This window comes from Lithobates pipiens, unplaced genomic scaffold, assembly GCF_037356315.1.
Source record: "Lithobates pipiens isolate NorthernLeopardFrog02 unplaced genomic scaffold, aLitPip1_a1.2 Scaffold_18, whole genome shotgun sequence".
Lineage (NCBI taxonomy): Eukaryota > Metazoa > Chordata > Amphibia > Anura > Ranidae > Lithobates > Lithobates pipiens.
In genome coordinates, this window is record NW_027507758.1 from 475,922,372 (window position 1) to 475,941,656 (window position 19,285).

Consider the following 19,285-nt stretch of genomic DNA (forward strand, 5'->3'; position numbering starts at 1 on the left):
AGAGTACCCGAGTACCTGTCCCAGTCCATCAGAGTACCCGAGTACCTGTCCCAGTCCATCAGAGTACCCGAGTACCTGTCCCAGTCCATCAGAGTACCCGAGTACCTGTCCCAGCCCATCAGAGTACCTGAGTACCTGTCACGGCACATCAGAGTACTCAAGTACCTGTCACGGCACATCAGAGTACCCGAGTACCTGTCACGGCACATCAGAGTACCCGAGTACCTGCCACGGCCCATCAGAGTACCCGAGTACCTGTCACGGCACATCAGAGTACCTGAGTACCTGTCACGGCACATCAGAGTACTCAAGTACCTGTCACGGCACATCAGAGTACCCGAGTACCTGTCACGGCCCATCAGAGTACCCGAGTACCTGCCACGGCCCATCAGAGTACCCGAGTACCTGTCACGGCACATCAGAGTACCCGAGTACCTGTCACGGCACACCAGGGTACCCGAGTACCTGTCCCAGTCCATCAGAGTACCCGAGTACCTGTCACAGTCCATCAGAGTACCCGAGTACCTGTCCCAGTCCATCAGAGTACCCGAGTACCTGTCCCAGTCCATCAGAGTACCCGAGTACCTGTCCCAGTCCATCACAGTACCCGAGTACCTGTCCCAGCCCATCAGAGTACCTGAGTACCTGTCACGGCACATCAGAGTACTCAAGTACCTGTCACGGCACATCAGAGTACCCGAGTACCTGTCACGGCCCATCAGAGTACCCGAGTACCTGCCACGGCCCATCAGAGTACCCGAGTACCTGTCACGGCACATCAGAGTACCCGAGTACCTGTCACGGCACACCAGGGTACCCGAGTACCTGTCACGGCACATCAGGGTACCCGAGTACCTGTCACGGTCCATCAGAGTACCCGAGTACCTGTCACAGTCCATCAGGGTACCCGAGTACCTGTCACAGTCCATCAGGGTACCCGAGTACCTGTCACAGTCCATCAGAAAACCTGAGTACCTGTCACAGTCCCTCATGGTACCCAAGTATCTGTCACGGTCCAACAGTGTACCCAAGTACCTGTCACAGCCCATCAAAGTACCCGAGTAGCTGTCACAGCCCATCAAAGTACCCGAGTAGCTGTCACAGCCCATCAGAGTACCCAAGTACCTGTCACAGTTCATCTGAGTACCTGAGTACCTGTCACAGTTCATCTGACTACCTGAGTACCTGTCACAGTTCATCTGAGTACCTGAGTACCTGTCACAGTTCACCTGAGTACCCGAGTACCTGTCACAGTTCATCTCAGTACCCGAGTACCTGTCACAGTCCATATGAGTACCTGTCACTGCCCTTCAGAGTACCCAATACCAGTCACCAAGCCAGCAGAGTACCTGTCACCAGGCCATCAGAGTACCCGAGTACCTGTCACCAGGCCATCAGAGTACCCGAGTACCTGTCACCAGGCCATCAGAGTACCCGAGTACCTGTCACCAGGCCATCAGAGTACCCGTGTACCTGTCACCGGGCCATCAGAGTACCCCGGCTGTGCACGGCGCATGCGCGCAATCGCGAACGATCCTTTCACAGCCGATCACTAAAATGTAAACAAACCGCGGTAACAAGATGTTACCGGGTTGTTCTCCTCCTCACACACCGATCGTGTGTGAGGAGGAGATTGCGGTAACATCTCGTTACCGCCTAGTGTACACCAATCACACTGATTGCCCCCCCCAATAAAGAGGACCTGTCACCACCCCTCATAGTACCTGTCAATCACAGTCCATCAGAGTACCTGTCACAGTCCATCAGAGTATTTGAGTACCTGTCACAGCCAATCAGAGTACCCGAGTACCTGTCCCAGTCCATCAGAGTACCCGAGTACCTGTCACAGTCCATCAGAGTACCCGAGTACCTGTCCCAGTCCATCAGAGTACCCGAGTACCTGTCCCAGTCCATCAGAGTACCCGAGTACCTGTCCCAGTCCATCAGAGTACCCGAGTACCTGTCCCAGTCCATCAGAGTACCCGAGTACCTGTCCCAGTCCATCAGAGTACCCAAGTACCTGTCCCAGCCCATCAGAGTACCCGAGTACCTGTCACGGCACATCAGAGTACTCGAGTACCTGTCACGGCACATCAGAGTACCCGAGTACCTGTCACGGCCCATCAGAGTACCCGAGTACCTGTCAGGCCCATCAGAGTACCCGAGTACCTGTCACGGCCCATCAGAGTACCCGAGTACCTGTCCCAGCCCATCAGAGTACCCGAGTACCTGTCACGGCACATCAGGGTACCCGAGTACCTGTCACGGCACATCAGGGTACCCGAGTACCTGTCACGGTCCATCAGAGTACCCGAGTACCTGTCACAGTCCATCAGGGTACCCGAGTACCTGTCACAGTCCATCAGGGTACCCGAGTACCTGTCACAGTCTATTAGGGTACCCAAGTACCTGTCGCAGTCCATCAGAGTACCCGAGTACCTGTCGCAGTCCATCATGGTACCCAAGTATCTGTCACGGTCCAACAGTGTACCCGAGTACCTGTCACAGCCCATCAAAGTACCCGAGTACCTGTCACAGCCCATCAAAGTACCCGAGTAGCTGTCACAGCCCATCAGAGTACCCGAGTACCTGTCACAGCCCATCTGAGTACCCGAGTACCTGTCACAGTTCATCTGACTACCTGAGTACCTGTCACAGTTCATCTGAGTACCTGAGTACCTGTCACAGTTCACCTGAGTACCCAAGTACCTGTCACAGTTCATCTCAGTACCCGAGTATCTGTCACAGTCCATATGAGTACCTGTCACTGCCCTTCAGAGTACCCAAATACCAGTCACCAAGCCATCAGAGTACCTGTCACCAGGCCATCAGAGTACCCGAGTACCTGTCACCAGGCCATCAGAGTACCCGAGTACCTGTCACCAGGCCATCAGAGTACCCGAGTACCTGTCACCAGGCCATCAGAGTACCCGTGTACCTGTCACCAGGCCATCAGAGTACCCGATTACCTGTCACCAGGCCATCAGAGTACCAGAGTACCTGTCACCAGGCCATCAGAGTACCAGAGTACCTATCTCCAGCCCATCAGAGTACCCGAGTACCTATTTGCAGCCCATGTCTCATAGAATATACGTTGGGGTGTTTGCTTTCCAAAATGGGATCATTTTGTGGGTAATTTCACTGTCCTGGTGCTCCAGGACCTTCAAAAGTGTGATGGGTAGGAATGAAATGAGATGTGTCATTTATGCTCCTAGAACGCCTGAACGTACTACTTCAATGTTCGGCCTCTCTATGTGACCAGACTGTATAAAAGTCCTACACATGTCATATCGCCATACTCGGGAGGAGTAGCGTTTTGGGTTGTAATTTTTGCTATATACATGCTATGTGTTAGAAGTATCTTATAAATTGACAATTTTGTGTAAAAAAAAATGCGTTTTAATTTTTTTCCACATATTCCAAAAACGTCTGGAAAAAAATTAACCGTTCAAAAGACTCATTATGCCTCACAGATTATACGTTGGGGTGTTTGCTTTCCAAAATTGGGTAATTTTATGGGCAATTCCATTGTCCTGGTACTCCAGGGCCTTCAAAATTGTAATAGGTGGTTGAGAAATGAGATGCGTCATTTTTGCTCGTAGAACGTCTGAAGGTACTACATCAATGTTGGTGCTCTGTATGTGGCCAGGCTGTGTAAAAGTCTCACACATGTGGTATCGCCGTACTTGGGAAGAGTAGCAGAATGTATTTTGGGGTATAATTTGTTGTATGCATATGCTGTGTGTGAGAAATAACCTGATAATATGACAATTTTGTAAAAAAAAATAATAATAAAAAAAAATCTTCATTTTGCAAAGAATTGTGGGAAAAAATGACAACTTAAAAAAACTCATCATGCTACTTACTTAATACCTTGGAATGTCTACTTTGTAAAAAGGGGTCCTTTGGGGAGTATTTGTACTTTCCTGACTTGTTAGTGTCTCAAGGAATGAGACTCACCTGATGTACTGAAGGCCTGATCAGATGTGATCAATTTTCAGCGATTGGCACCATAGTTTGTAGACTCTATAACTTTCACAAAGACCAAATAATATATACTAATGTGGGTTATTTTTAACCAAAGATATGTAGCAGTATAACTTTTGGCCAAAATGTATGAAGAAAAATTACTAATTAGCAAAAATTTATGACAGAAACAAAGAAAAAGGTATTTCTTTCACAAAATGTACGTTTTATTTTATTTATAGCACAAAAAATAAAAAACTGACTAGTGATTAAATACCACTAAAAGAAAGCTCTATTTGTGTGGAAAAATGGACGCAAGTTTCATATGGGTACAGTGTTGCATGACTGAGTAATTGTCATTCAAACTGTGAGAGCGCTGAAAGCTGAAAATTGGTCTGGTCAGGAAGGGGGTGTAACTGCACTGTATTGAGGTGGTTAAAATGAGAAAATGTACCATTTTAACCACTTGCCGACCAGCGCACGCCGATGTACGTCAACAGAATGGCACGGGCAGGCAAATGGGCGTACATGTACGTCCCTTTAAATTTGCCGCCCTGCCATCGGGAGCGCGCCGCCGGCGGCGCACTCCCGCGCTGGTCGGAACCCCCGTGAGTCTGGTCGCGGGACCCGCGGACTCGATCGCCGCGGGCATACCCGCGATCGTCTCACGGAGCGGCCGAATGAAGAAATGCCGTTGTAAACAGCATTTCTCCATTCTGCCTAGCAACTAGTGACGCTGATCTCTGCTCCATGTGATTGGAGCAGAGATCAGTGTTCACTAAATGAAAGCCCAACCCCCCCACAGTTAGTAACACACCCCTAGGAACACTTAACCCCTACACTGCCACCCACTGGTTAACCCCTTCACTGCCAGTGTCATTTACACAGGAATCACTGCATTTATATAGCAGTGATTACTGTATAAATGACAATGGTCCCAAAAATGTGTCAAAAATGTCCGATCGGTCCCCCACAATGTCACAGTCACAATAAGAATCGCTGATCGCCGCCATTACTAGTAAAAAAAATAATAATAAAAAATTATTAATAAAAATGCTAAAAAAATATCCCTATTTTGTAAACGCTATAACTTTTGCGCAAACCAATCAATAATCGCTTATTGCGATTTTTTTACCAAAAATATGTAGAAGAATACGTATCTGCCTAAACTGAGGGAAAAAAATGTTTTTTTATATATTTTTGGGGGATATTTATTATAACAAAAAGTAAAAAATAATGTGTTTTTTTCAAAATTGACGCTCTATTTTTGTTTATAGCGCAAAAAATAAAAACCGCAGGGGTGATCAAATACCACCAAAAGCAAGCTTGTTTGGGAGCCACGTCGCACGACCGCGCAATTGTGAGTTAAAGCGACGCAGTGCCGAATCGCAAAAAGTGGTCTGGTCTTTGACCAGCAAAATGGTCCGGTCTGAAAGTGGTTAAGAAAAAAATAAGGTAATTTTGAAATTGATGTCAGCAACACATCTCAAAAACGTTATAACAGGGTCAAGTTTGGCACGGTGTAGCATCCCCTCTTCTTTTCACAACACTTCGTAAACTGTCTGGGAACTGAGGAGACCAGTTGCTGAAGTATTGGGAGTGGAATGTTGCCCCACTCTTGCCAGATATAAGATTCTAACTCTTTCGTTTCAAGTATTTTCAATTAAGTTAAGCACCCGGACTCTTTTACAAAGCTACACTGTTGTCACAAATGCAGTATGCAGTTTAGCATTGTCCTGCTGAAATATGCAAGGCCTTCCCTGAAAAAGCCATCATCTGGGTGGGGACATATGCTGCTCTATCTTTCAGCGTTGATGGTGCCTTTTCAGATGTGAAAAAACAAAAAGGGGAGAAAAGTGCCACTACCTAAGTGTAGCATTTATTAAAACATATATTTAAAATTAAAAACAATAAAAATGCACTCCAATTTACAAGATATTAAAAGGGTATCAATACGTCTCCAGCAGGTGGCAACATTACCGGTGGTCAATGGCGAGAAAGCCCCTCTGGGTGGATAGGATGTGAGGTTCTTGGAACCAAGAAGTAAACCAGGGAAACGCCAAGAAGAGACAACAGAAGCAGCAGACTGTCTGTATATATGACATGGATTAGAACCACTGTTGACAAAGGACTATGCCCCAAAATGCACATCACATGACATCATCACCATGACCATCCTGTGGACCTGCAACTTTTCCTTACTGTCCACAGTGGTTCTCGTGCATGATGTCACATAAAGCACATAAACTTGCAGTGAGAACTTAAACCCAGAGCTGACATATTGTACACAGCCAGACCAGAAATAAATACACTTAGACCAGATACACATCCAGATTACACACATGCAGTCCGGAGAGACATGCACAGTAATATCAAACGCACATCCATTTTAAAGCCTAAACACATTCAGCAGACACACATCCAGATTACACACATGCAGTCAGAGAGACATGCACAGTAATATCAAACGCACGTCCATTTAAAGCCTAAACACATTCAGCAGACACACAGGCAGTGAGAACAGACAGACATGTACTGAAAGTGGACAAGCATGCAGTGTGAGCAGATATGCATAAGTAACAGGAGCAGACATATGGGTAGTGAGAACAGGCACATGCAGTGAGAGCAGACATCCAAACACAGCAAGACTGCACACACAGTAAGAGCAGACACACATGCAGTTAGAGCATTCACACATGCAAACACAGCAGAACATAGGCAACCTGAGCACAAAAACAAGCATTCAGGACATTCAGGACATACACGCATAACTAAATAGGTACACACACAAACACACACTGAAAGCACACACACAGGAAGCAAATGTTTAAGCACACATACAGTCAGAAAACATGTAAAAAAAAAGCGGGTTAGGTCACACACAGACATAGCATACACAGTCACAGCAATTGAACAAATCACACATAGAGGATAGACGCAGCATCCATAACACACACACAAAATGCAGAAATAGCAGATACAGCTGGGCAGGAACCAAGGGGCACCATACAGACAACCTGACACAGGGCCCCATACAGACAACCTGACATGGGGCCCCATAAAGTCAATGCTTCAGTTATGAATGAACACAGTGAGTGATTGGTGCCGATCACTCATTGTGTTTATTCAGGAAAGGAAGGGGCTCCTAAATATGATGTATTTACTGGACCCTTCCCCCACCCTCAATCTTGAAAATTCATACTGTGTGCTTGCAACTCCGGCGGGAAGGAGAGGCTGAAAGCCGGCTGCACTGCAGGGTGGGGGGGGGGGGCACACAGGGGAGCCTGGGCAGCAGGGGGAAACGTATAGTGCACAAGAAGGGTGATCATTGTGGCGGGGGCCAATTACAGGAAACGATCTGTTGTATGGTGCTCTCAGCAGCAGCTGAAAACCAATGGGAGGGGCTGGAGAAAAAGCCAGCTTTCAGCTGCTACAGAGAGAGCTATACAGGGAATCGGTTCCAGTAATTGCCCCTCTGCCACACCAATCAACTTCCCTGCCCACATCTGATTCACCCTTGTTGGCCCGTGCCCCCTACCGAAGGACTGGCGGTACCCCCTTATTCACGGCCCTGCAGCTGGGCATACTAAATCACAAATATGATACCATTTTCAAGGTCTAAAGTGATAACTGGGGTCTAGCTAGATATGATGGTTTGTGCACAATGTTGTCAGCAAATTATAGGAGACCAATATAAGCGGTCTTCAAAAAAAATAGGCTAGGGTAGTACATGGACAAGTTAGGGTAGTATATGGACAGGTTAGAGTAGTATATGAACAGGCTAGAGTAGGTACTGTATGGACAAATCAGGGTAGTATATAGACAGGCTAGGACAGTATACAGACATGCTAGGGTAATTATATACAACTCACTTTTTCTGCAGGCAGTGGACCAGGCCCTGCAGATAAACTTGTGTTAACATCAGGCCAATGGGGTCTCCTCCAGCCCCTCTCCCTTCACAAGCTGCTGACATCTAGTTCCTTTCCCAATGTAGGACACAGGGACAGGTGACACTGCAGGCTCACAATGCTCACACAGTGCTCATTGTCTCTCCAGCAGAGTTAGTTGAGCTTGTTTTGCCATGGTGAGAATGCCTGCAGTTTGGTTCCCTGAGCCTTAGAGCATGAAGCCATGTGTGTAGCGTGTTGAGAGCTGCTTTTCCTTTTCCCCAAGGTTACAATACCAGCAGCACGGTTTGCTGACTCACTCTGCTGCAGGAGGTCATGCAATGGACAGGAGCAGGTCTTCTGCCTATAGCAGTCTGGTGTACTGTCGGACGTCAATGCTAGTGAGCAAAGAAGAGCCAAGATCAACGGACGGCCGGGTAAGTGGTGTTGGCCAAGGAGCAGCCAAGAAATACGACCAGGCGAAGCCCCCCGACTGATGTGTGCTCTAGGCCACCACCTACCTTGCCAATAGATTGTGCCGGCCCTGGTACCCCTACCCATTCACCAATAAAGTGTCAAAAAGTTATGAAAACACAGAGACAGTTTTTGACCAACCCTTCATTAAAACAAAAGTGTCCCCCAATGTAAATCCATTATCAACCACACTGCCCACTGCACACAAAAAAAAACAAAAAAAACATGCTGTGTACTGCAGGCTCTGCCGTTTGACAGTTCTTATATAGGTAATGCTGAGGCTACCTGGCTATGACAACACCCCCTTGTGACGTCACTGACCCAGCATGTACTAATCTGTGGCGTCACAAGGGGGGGCAGTGCCTCCAGGCCTGCAGATGATTTGACTATAAAAGAGTGCTATTTTGAAGTTTGGGTAGAGGTTCATATCTAAGCGTTATGCAAAGTCCACATAATTATTCCCATTAATGTCTGCCTTTGTAAGAGCTCATAATCGAATTTCTGTACCACACACACACACATATATTAAAGTCAGGTTTTGAAGCACAGGTTAATCAACCATTGATTTTTTTTTTTTATTTGGTCTTTTTTTTTTTATGTTACAATGTTACATTCTGAATGTTATCTTGTGAAGAGAAATGTGCATTGTGTTGTAAAATAAAAAAGGCAACTCTTTCCCAATCTCTATAAATATGTACCATAGTTTATACAAACAGTGTGTGCACAGCAGGTTTTGCTTCTCTTTTATCTATACAAAACTTTCTTGCACCTGCCTTTAGCAATGTACTAAAGGGATGAGACGTCACACAATGGGTAGGAATGTTTGCCCATTTTCAAAACAGCAACGTGTTTTTAAGCTTGGTTTCTGTGCCTTTATGTAAAGATCCGTGTACTCTTGGTGGAGTCCGAGAGATCAAGGGGTGAACACTCTGCTCTTAGTAAACAGACACACTCACTTCATAGTTTAAAATGAATAAAGGATGTTTGAACTTGCAGTAGATGAAATACAATGGGAAGGATTTTCAGACTTTCCTGCTAGTTGTTTTTTAAACTGTTGAAATGAATAATATATAATTATAACTGAATTTTAGCATTTTTGTTGTCAAAGCGTGTTGTCTTACAGTATACTGTATACATGTAAGCAGCCATTGGGGGTTATATACGAAAGGCAAATCCACTTTGCACTGCAAGTGCACTTGGAAGTGTAGTTGCTCTAAATCTTATGCCGCGTACACACGATCGGAATTCTGTCCAGAAAAAGACCGATGAGAGCTTTTTATCGGAAAATGCGACCATGTGTATGCTCCATCGGAATTTAGCTGTCCGAATTTCTGCCAGCCAAAAATTGATAGCATGTTCTCAATTTTCCAGACGGAAAAACTTTCTATCGGTAATTCCGATCGTGTGTATGCAATTCCGACATGCCAAAAATCAGGCATGCTCAGATTCAACTACGAGACAGAAGCTATTGGCTCCTGGCTATTGAACTTCCTTTTTCTAATCACGTCATACGTGTTGTACGTCACCGCGTTATAAACGATCGGAATTTGATGTGACCGTGTGGAGGCAAGACATCTTGAGCCGAATTCCGTCGTAATTCCATCGGGAAAACCATCAAAGCTTTTTCCGACGAGAATTCCGATCGTGTGTATGCGGCATAAGGGGTAGATCTGAAATGAGTAGAAACTCTGCTGATTTTATCATCCAATCATGTAGAAGCTAAAATGCTGTTTTTTTTTATTTTCCTCGCATGTCCCCCTCGGATCTACAGCGACTTTACTTCCAAGTGCACTTGCAGTGCAAAGTGGATTTTCCTTTATTAAATAACCCCCATTGTGTACAGCTAAGCAAGTTGTGCTGATTTTGTGCAGGCAAGTCTCTGAGAGCCTTTATAATAATAATAATTACTCGCAGAATTGAGGGATAGCGATTTGTGGGGAGATCCGTCATCAAATACTGAAAAGTAATGACAGTGACAATTCTGCAAATGAGCAAATTTCAGTGTTTTTGATTTGATTACATTATTGAATAATTTTTATTATTGTTATATTATTATTTGGCATAATTATATATAGTTATTTATTATATTATAATTTATGATTTCATTTTTCAAATTTTATCATACCCGGGATGTCTGCTAGACTCTTGTTTGAACAGATTTAAGAGAGTTATTCCTAAGAATTGCAGGACTACAATATAAAATGCCAAATTTTCATGCAAAATAATGGTACCGCTTTCAGCACCTAAAATCCGAAATAATCGTACCGCCAGGGAGGTTAAATATTGTGCCTGGGGGTGTCTATAGTATGCCTGTAAAGTGGCACATTTTTAGAACAGTACCACAGCAAAATGACATTTCTAAAGGAAAAATTGTAATTTAAAACTGATTGCGGCTGTAATGAATTGTGGGGTCTCGGCAATATAGATACAGATAATTGAAAAAAAGAGCATGGGATCCCCCTTCAGGTGTGGTATGAATATTAAGGGGAACCCAGAATCAAAATGAGAAAAAATGCATGGGGTCTGATATGGAAATTAAGGGGAACCCTGGTCCCCCCAAAATCCATAGCAGACCCTTATCCGAGCAGGCAACCTGGGAGAAAAGAGGGGACTCACTTAAGCATTGTTTCACTTTAAGCATGCCAATATTCTGTTTGCTTTGTTAGTAGCAGCTTGGCATTGCATGCCATTGCTGAGCCTATCATCTACAAGGGTCCCCAGGTCCTTTTCCATTCTAGATCCCCCCCCCCCCCAGTGTATAGATTGCATTCATACTTTTGCCACCCAAATGCATTGCTTTACATTTGTCTACATTAAACCTCATTTGCCATGTAGTTGCCCACCCCGTTAATTTGCTCAGATCTTTTTGCAAGGTTGCAAGGTTTCCACTTCCTGGAGTTGTTGCCCTGCTTAGCTTAGTATTGTCCGCAAATACAGAGATTGAACTGTTTACTCCATCCTCCAGGTCATTTATGAACAAATTAAACAGGATTGGTCCCAGCACAGAACCCTGGGGGACCCCATTAACCACCCCTGACCATTCAACTCCCCATTTATCACCACCCTCTGAATTCGCACTTGTAGACAGTTTTCAATCCATGTACTCATCCTATGGTTCATGCCAATGGACCTTATTTTGTACAGTAAGCATTTTTGCTGAACTGTGTCAAATGGCTTTGCAAAATCCAGATACACCATGTCTACGGGCCGTCCTTTATCTAAATGGCAACTCACCTCCTCATAGAAGGTTAATAGATTGGTTTGGCAAGAACGATTCTTCATGAATCCATGCTGATTATTGCTAATGATACTGTTCTCATTACTAAAATCTTTAAAGCGGTTCTGCACCTAAAATAAAAATATTAAAAGCCAGCAGCTACTAATATTGCAGCTGCTGACTTTTAATAAATTGACACTTACCTGTCCCAGGGTCCAGCGATGTCGGCGGCAGATGACGAGCGATCGCTCGTCTCGCTGCTGCCCCCGCCGCCATCCTCTGTCAGGGAATGGGGAAGTGAAGCATTACAGCTTCACTGCCCGGTTCCCTACTGCGCATGCGCGAGTCGTGCTGCACATCTCTTATGGTCCCCCGCTGTGTCTCTGGGAACTGTGTATTTCCCAGAACACAACGGGGGGGGGGGGCGTCTGCGGGGGTCTGCGGCGGTCTGGCCGGAAGTGGGTGCAGTTACCTGGATTATCCAGGTAACTGCACCCCCCTCCCCCCTGAAAGGTGCCGATTGTGGCACCGGAGGGGGGGAGGGATCAGATTAGCGGAACTTCCCCTTTAGGGTGAAGAACCGCTTTAATATTATAGTCCCTTATCATTCCCTCCAAGAGCTTGTATACTATTGATGTTAGGCTAACTGGTCTGTAATTCCCAGGGAATTTTTGGGCCATGTTTAACCACTTAACAACCGCCCATTGCCGATTAACGGCTTCAGGGCGGTTGTTTAACTCTGAGAGGTCGTTAATTAACGGCCTCCCAGAATTCTGCTCTCGCGCGCCCCCTGGGGCGCGCACACGAGAGCATCCGTGACCGCTGGGTCCAGTGGACCCGGCGCATCACGAATCACGGTAAACGGCCGCTCATCGCGGCCGTTTACCACGTGATCGCTCCGTCAAATGTACCGATCGGTACAGCGGAGGGGGAAGAGATCGGTGTCAGCAGCGATGTGGGCTGCATCTGCAGTGCCCACATCGCTGCTCACCGAAAATTAACCCCTCAATTCCCTGCCAACACTCTGCAATACCCTGCAACACTCTGCAATACCCTGCAATACTCTGCAATACCCTGCAACCCTCTGCAATACCCTGCAACACTCTGCAACACTCTGCAATGCCCTGCAACACTCTGCAATGCCCTGCAACACTCCGCAATGCCCTGCAATACTCCGCAATACCCTGCAACACTCCGCAATACCCTGCAACACTCCGTAATGCCCTGCAACACTCCGCAATGCCCTGCAACACTCCACAATACCCTGCAACACTCCGCAACACCTTGCAACACTCCGCAATACCCTGCAACACTCTGCAACACTCTGCAATACTCTGCAACACTCTGCAATACCCTGCAACACTCTGCAACACTCTGCAACACTCTGCAATACCCTGCAACACTCTGCAACACTCTGCAATACCCTGCAATAGCCTGCAACACTCCGCAATACTCCGCAACACTCCGCAACACTCCGCAACACTCTGCAATGCTCTGCAACGCTCTGCAATACCCTGCAACACTCTGCAATACCCTGCAACACTCTGCAATGCTCTGCAACACCCGCCAATACCCTGCAACACTCTGCAATGCTCTGCAACACCCGCCAATACCCTGCAACACTCTGCAATGCTCTGCAAAACACCCACCAATACCCTGCAATGCTCTGCAACGCAATACTCTGCAACGCCATACTCTGAGATACCCAGCCATACTCTGAGATACCCAGCCATAGTCGGTGATACCCTGCAATACCCAGCCATAGACATCCCCCCCCTCCCGCCACCCTCCGGTGCTTCTACCAAATCGCTAATAGGATCAAAGCTTAGAGGTAAGATGTGGGGTCTTATTGACCCCACATCTCACTGTAAAGAGGACCTGTCATGCCATATTCCTATTACAAGGGATGTTTACATTCCTTGTAATAGGAATAAAAGTGATCAAAAAAATTATTTTTGGGGAAAAAAATGTCAAACTAAAATAAATAAAGTAAAATGAACAATAAAAAAAAATGTTTTTTTTAAAGCGCCCCTGTCCCCATGTGCTCGCATGCAGAAGCGAACGCATACGTAAGTCCCGCCCACATATGAAAACGGTGTTCAAACCACACATGTGAGGTATCGCTGCGAACGTTAGAGCGAGAGCAATAATTCTAGCCCTAGACCTCCTGTGTAACTCAAAACATATAACCAGTAAAAAAAAATTTAATCGTCGCCTATGGGGATTTTTAAGTAGCGACGTTTGGCACCATTCCACGAGCGTGTGCAATTTTGAAGAGTGACATATTAGGTATCTATTTACTCAGCGTAACTTCATCTTTCACATTATGCAAAAATTGGGCTAACTTTACTTTGTTTTTGTTTTTTTAAGCACAAAACTGTTTTTTTTCCAAAAAAAAGCATTCGAAAAATTACTGCGCAAATACCGTGCGAGATAAAAAAGTTGCAAAGATCACCATTGTATTCTCCAGGGTGTTTGCTAAAAAAACATATATAATGTTTTGGAGTTCTATGTAATTTTCTAGCACATAAATGATGATTTTTACATGTAGGAGAGAAATGTCAGAATTGTCCTGGGTGCTCCAGAACACCTGATGGCGCTCCATGCATGTTGGGCCTCTGTATGTGGCCACACTGTGTAAAAGTCTCACACATGTGGTATCGCCATACTCGGGAGTAATAGCAGAATGGGTTTTGGGGTGTAATTTGTGGTATGCATATGCTGTGTGTGAGAAATAACCTGATAATATGACAATTTTGTGAAAAAAAAAAAAAAAGTAAAAAAAATCTTGATTTTGCAAAGAATTGTGGGAAAAAATGACAACTTCAAAAAACTCATCATGCCTCTTACTAAATACCTTGGAATGTCTTCTTTCCAAAAAGGGGTCATTTGGGGGGTATTTGTACTTTTCTGGCATGTTAGGGTCTCAAGAATTGAAATAGGCCGTCAGTACTTCAGGTGTGATCAATTTTCAGATATTGGCGCCATAGCTTGTGGACTCTATAACTTTCACAAAGACCAAATAATATCCACCAATTTGTACTTATTTTTACCAAAGATATGTAGTGGTATAAATTTTGGCCAAAATTTATGAAGAAAAAATTACTAATCTGCTAAATTTTCTAACAGAAACAAAGAAAAATTCATTTTTTTACAGAATTTTCGGTATTTTTTCTTTTATAGCACAAAAAATAAAAAACCCAGCGGTGATTAAATACCACCAAAAGAAAGCTCTATTTGTGTGAAAAAAAGGACAAAAATTTCATATAGGTCCAGTGTTGCATGACTGAGTAATTGTCATTCAAAATGCGAGAGCACCGAACGCTGAAAATTGGTCTGGTTATTAAGGGTGTTTAAGTGCCCAGTGGTCAAGTGGTTAAATATTGGTGCTACATTGTCTTTTCTCCAATCAGCTGGTACCATTCCAGTCAGTAGATTGTCAGTAAAAATTAGGAACAATGGTCTGGCAATTACTTGAATAAGTTTCCTCGGGTGCAAGCCATCTGGTCCCGGTGATTTGTTAATGTTACGTTTCCCAAGTCTAATTTTAATTCAGTCCTCTGTTAACCATGGAGGTGCTTCCTGTGATGTGTCATGGTAAACACTGCAGTTTTGGTTACTGAAGCCCCCCGATTCTTTAGTGAAGACTAAGGAGAAGAATAAATTCAATACCTTCGCCATCTTCCCATCCTTTGTAACCAGATGTCCTTCCTCATTGTTTATGGGGCCAATATGGTCCGTTCTCCCTTTTTTACTGTTTACAAGAATTTCTTGGTATTTTTTTTGCTCTGCTTTGCTATGTGTGTTTCATATTCTATCTAAGCCGTCCTAATTGCACCCTTACATTTCTTGTAGCTTTACTTAATTTCCTAAGCTCTAGAGAAACTGTGCTTGAAGAGTGCACAGTTTACAGTATTTTCCTTTAGCATATCAAACCCACTATGTCAGGCGTCATGCCCATCACAGACAAAATCTCTTCCTAATGTCAATCGTGTTGCTCATTTGTGCCTTTGCAGCGATCCCTCCCTACAGGTTGCCTTTCAAATAAGACCAGGATCATGAAAACTTATTTTAGAAGAAATATGTTCCCTTGCAGAGACCGAGATTTGGCAGGTGCATAAAAATATAAGCCCCTCCACATGGTATGAAAAAAAAAACCTTAGTGAGGTGAACATTTACTTTGCAAAGGTGTTCGTTTATGAAGCAGTAGAAAATATTCCCTGCTCAGTTCTCCGGCATTCACAGAGGAGATCTCTCTCCTCTGAGTGCCTGTTTATGAAGCAGTGTAGATCGCTTCTCCTTTTGTGAAGAGAAGCGATCTACAAATGATTCAAACAGTGGAGAATGCCTCCTGGTTCTGTCATCTCGTGAGACATAGCAAGATTACAGTACCAGAAAACACTTGAGGTGTCTTTTTATTAAAGCAGAGTTCCACCCAAAAGTGGAACTTTCGCTTTAAGGCCTCCTCCCTGGCTCTTGTTTGTGAAACTGAGGTTTTGGGGAGGAGTGGGTGAGCAGGTATCAAATTTTGACAGGTACCTGCTCCCACTTCCATTCCGATCACCAAAGCAACCGGAAGCAGAAACTCTCCCTCCCGAAGTCTTCTGGGACATATGATGGGTCCTAGAAGACTTCGGGACGCGTCATGAAGCGCAGTGCCGCTCACGCAGGCACAGTGGACACCCGGCTGTGAAGCCGCAAGCTGTCACAGCTGGGTGCCCATAGTAGAGATGCTGGTGCCACCGAGGGAGGACACAGGGACAACACACTGCTGGACCGTGGGACAGGTGAGTGGCTGTTTAATAAAAGTCAGCAACTACGCCTTTTGTAGCTGCTGACTTTTAATAAACAAAAATATGACTGTAACTCCGCTTTAAGCAGTGATAAATTATCACTGCTCAGTACACGACCCTTCTCTGAGTAGACCGCCTAACTCATTAATAAAATATTGACAGGGGGACATGGTTACTGTGTTGGGGGGGTCTGATCGGGAAAGAGTTAAGTCAATAATCTTCCTCCTTCTTCCTCATTTCCCCAGTGTTCTCTCTTCACTCCCCGAATCACCACCTCTGAGCTGGTGAATCAGGGAGTGTGAATTCTGGCACAGATCTCCAATGAAATTCTGAGATTGCAGCTGCACAAACTGGCTGTTTCTGTGTTAGACAATGACGGCTTCTGTGTGTGTGGAGATTATCAGCAGAGAACATGTTCTCCCCCGATCATCCCTGTTTCGTAAACTTTTAAGGAACTGAGATTATTGGCGGTTCACAGTTTCATAAACGGACACAAAAGTGAGAATGCACTTAGTAAATGAGGTAAAGGTATACTCAGTGGTGTATCTCAGTTTTGTGCTGCCCTAGGCCTGACTAAACTCCTGCCCCCCCCCAATTTAATTATGACCCACCCCTTCCTGTCAAGATCACACCCTTTCCTGTTTAAGGCACGCCCTGTCACCTGTAAACCTCACCCCTTCCTATTTAGGCTCAACCTTTTCCTCTCAGAGCTCCACTTCTTCCTCTCTGTGGGTACCAAGTGCCTACTTGTATATTTTGTTGTTTTGTATACCATTTCAAATGTTGTGTCTATTATTTTCAGTGTCCATCAGTACAGTCCCATCAGTGCAGCCTTATCAGTGCCCATCAGTGCAGCCTTAGTGCCCACCAGTGCAGCCTTATCAGTGACCATCAGTGCAGTCCCATCAGTGTGACCTTATCAGTGCAGCTATCAGTGCCTATCAATACAGTCCCATCAGTGCAGCCTTATCAGTGCAGCTTATCAGTGCCCATCAATACAGTCCCATCAGTACAGCCTTATAAGGGCAGCTTATTAGTGCCCATCAATACATTCCCATCAGTGCAGCCTATCGAACAGAAAAAAATGCCCAAGAGGTATAAGAATCGTACCTGGCTTTGTTGGTGGTTCCCCTCATCCTCCTCTCTTCAATCGTAAACACACAGAGCCTGGGCGGGAGCCGGGAGGAAGTTGCAGTAGATGTCTTGGAGGAGGGTAGGCGGAGCCTCCGTCAGTTGCTTTAAGTGCGGCTTACAGGCTACAGTAAGCTGCCCGCTGCCAGCTTGGGGCTGTAGATGGGGAGAGTTTGTTTGTGGGAGCCAGGACATGGGAGGGGGGCTTTTTTTGGTTGGGGATGGCGCCCCCCTGAAAAGTGCTGCCCTAGGCCTGGGCCTTGGCCAAGAAACAGCATTGACTGCACCCCCAACCACTACTTGCTTCCGCACCCTGTCCAAAACTGTTCGCAGATCACTTCTGCACCCCGTCCAAAACTCACTTCTGCACCCCCTGCGACAACTCACCTTTGCACCCACCATCCACAGCTTACTACTACACCCCAATCCACAATTCATCTGCACCCCCCTTCTACAACTTACCTCTGTACCCCCTGTTCGCAGCTCACCTCTGCAGCCTCCTACTGCAACTCACCTCTTAACCCCCTGCCCACAACTCACCTCTTCACCCCTTGTCTGCAACTCACCTCTTCACCCCTTGTCTGTATCTCACCTCTTCACCCCTTGTCTGAAACTCACCTTTTCACCCCTTATCTGCAACTCACCTCTTTACCCCGTCTGTAACTCACCTCTTCACCCCTTGTCTGTAACTCACCTCTTCACCCCTTGTCTGTAACTCACTTCTGCTTCCCCCATCCTTCTGCAAATCACATCTGCACCCCCTGTCTACAATTCACCTATGCACGCCCCCCTTCCATTACCGCAGCTCCCTTCATCACACTTCCCCCCTTTTACAGCTCACCTCTGCACCCCTGGCCACAACTCACCTTTGCACCTTTCTCTACAGCTTATCTCTGCAACCCCCCAACAGCTAAGCTTTGCATCTCTTTAACTTTGCTCCCTAATTCTACACCTTAATTCTGACCTCTGTATCTCCTCAGCTTTGCATAAGGTCCCCCCCCAAAAGCCCCCTTCTTTCTGGCTTTACTCACTCAGTGTACAGCACTTGTGGCTGCACCTCTTTCCACTTGCTAGTAGCAGCTGTGGGATCATCAGGCATGGGGGTCGCCATCCAGACACCTCTAACTCAGCATGTAATGCCCCACCTCCTACCCATGAACACACAGCGCCGGGCAACTGTCTCTCCATTGGTTCGGTGCAGCAGCTCAGAGATTCTGTGGATGCCAGAGGGAGAGATGCGCTCCGGGCTGTCACTTGTAAGCACAGAACTGAGGCAGAACTGAGGCTTACTAGTAATAGTAGACAGTGGTGAGCACACCCGCGCTGAGCCTAGATGTCACGGAGGAGGGTAGGCGGAGCCTCCATCAGTTACTTAGAATGCAGCCAGTCACCGGCCTCTTATGGGGTGCCAGTCCTTGCCCTCCATCCCCAGACAAGTCTCCGCCCTACCTCTCTGGTCAAGTTTTTTTTTACCTTGGACCTTAGTGGGTAGTCAATGCAAAATAAGGTTTTACTTTCCCTCCCGTTCTTTTGCTAAACTAAGGCTGGCCATACATCATTCAATTCTCTTTAGATTTATTAAAACCATATAATATTAGGTCAAACCTAAACACTTTCAATTTGTATGTGTAGTGGTCACCTCTACCTCCAGAGGCCTAGTGCCGACCCCCAGAGTCAGGGAGAGCTGACATTCCTCTTTAGGGTGCAGGTTAGTAGGCATGGTGGGTGTAGTGCAAGATGGAAAGATAGGCGCTAGTCCATTTTAAAAATTGGACAAAAATAGAACTAGGCAGACAGCTATACAGAAAAATGGCCTT

At 45.8% G+C, this 19,285-nt stretch overlaps 1 protein-coding gene across 2 annotated transcripts in view; it reads right to left on the reverse strand.

Annotated features, from left to right (window-relative positions):
• LOC143988638 (beta-galactoside alpha-2,6-sialyltransferase 1-like) overlaps positions 1-19,285 on the reverse strand; it is an 84,963-nt gene that overhangs the window by 57,666 nt on the left and 8,012 nt on the right. The window contains exon 1 of one of the 2 annotated variants that reach the window (XM_077488345.1): positions 7,839-8,065. The exons of the other annotated variant lie outside the window; for it this stretch is intronic. Within the exon in view, the coding sequence (XP_077344471.1) occupies positions 7,839-7,939 (101 nt within the window). The 5' untranslated portion in view covers positions 7,940-8,065. Of the gene's footprint in view, positions 1-7,838; positions 8,066-19,285 lie in introns of those variants that run through there. 2 annotated transcript variants of the gene reach the window in all.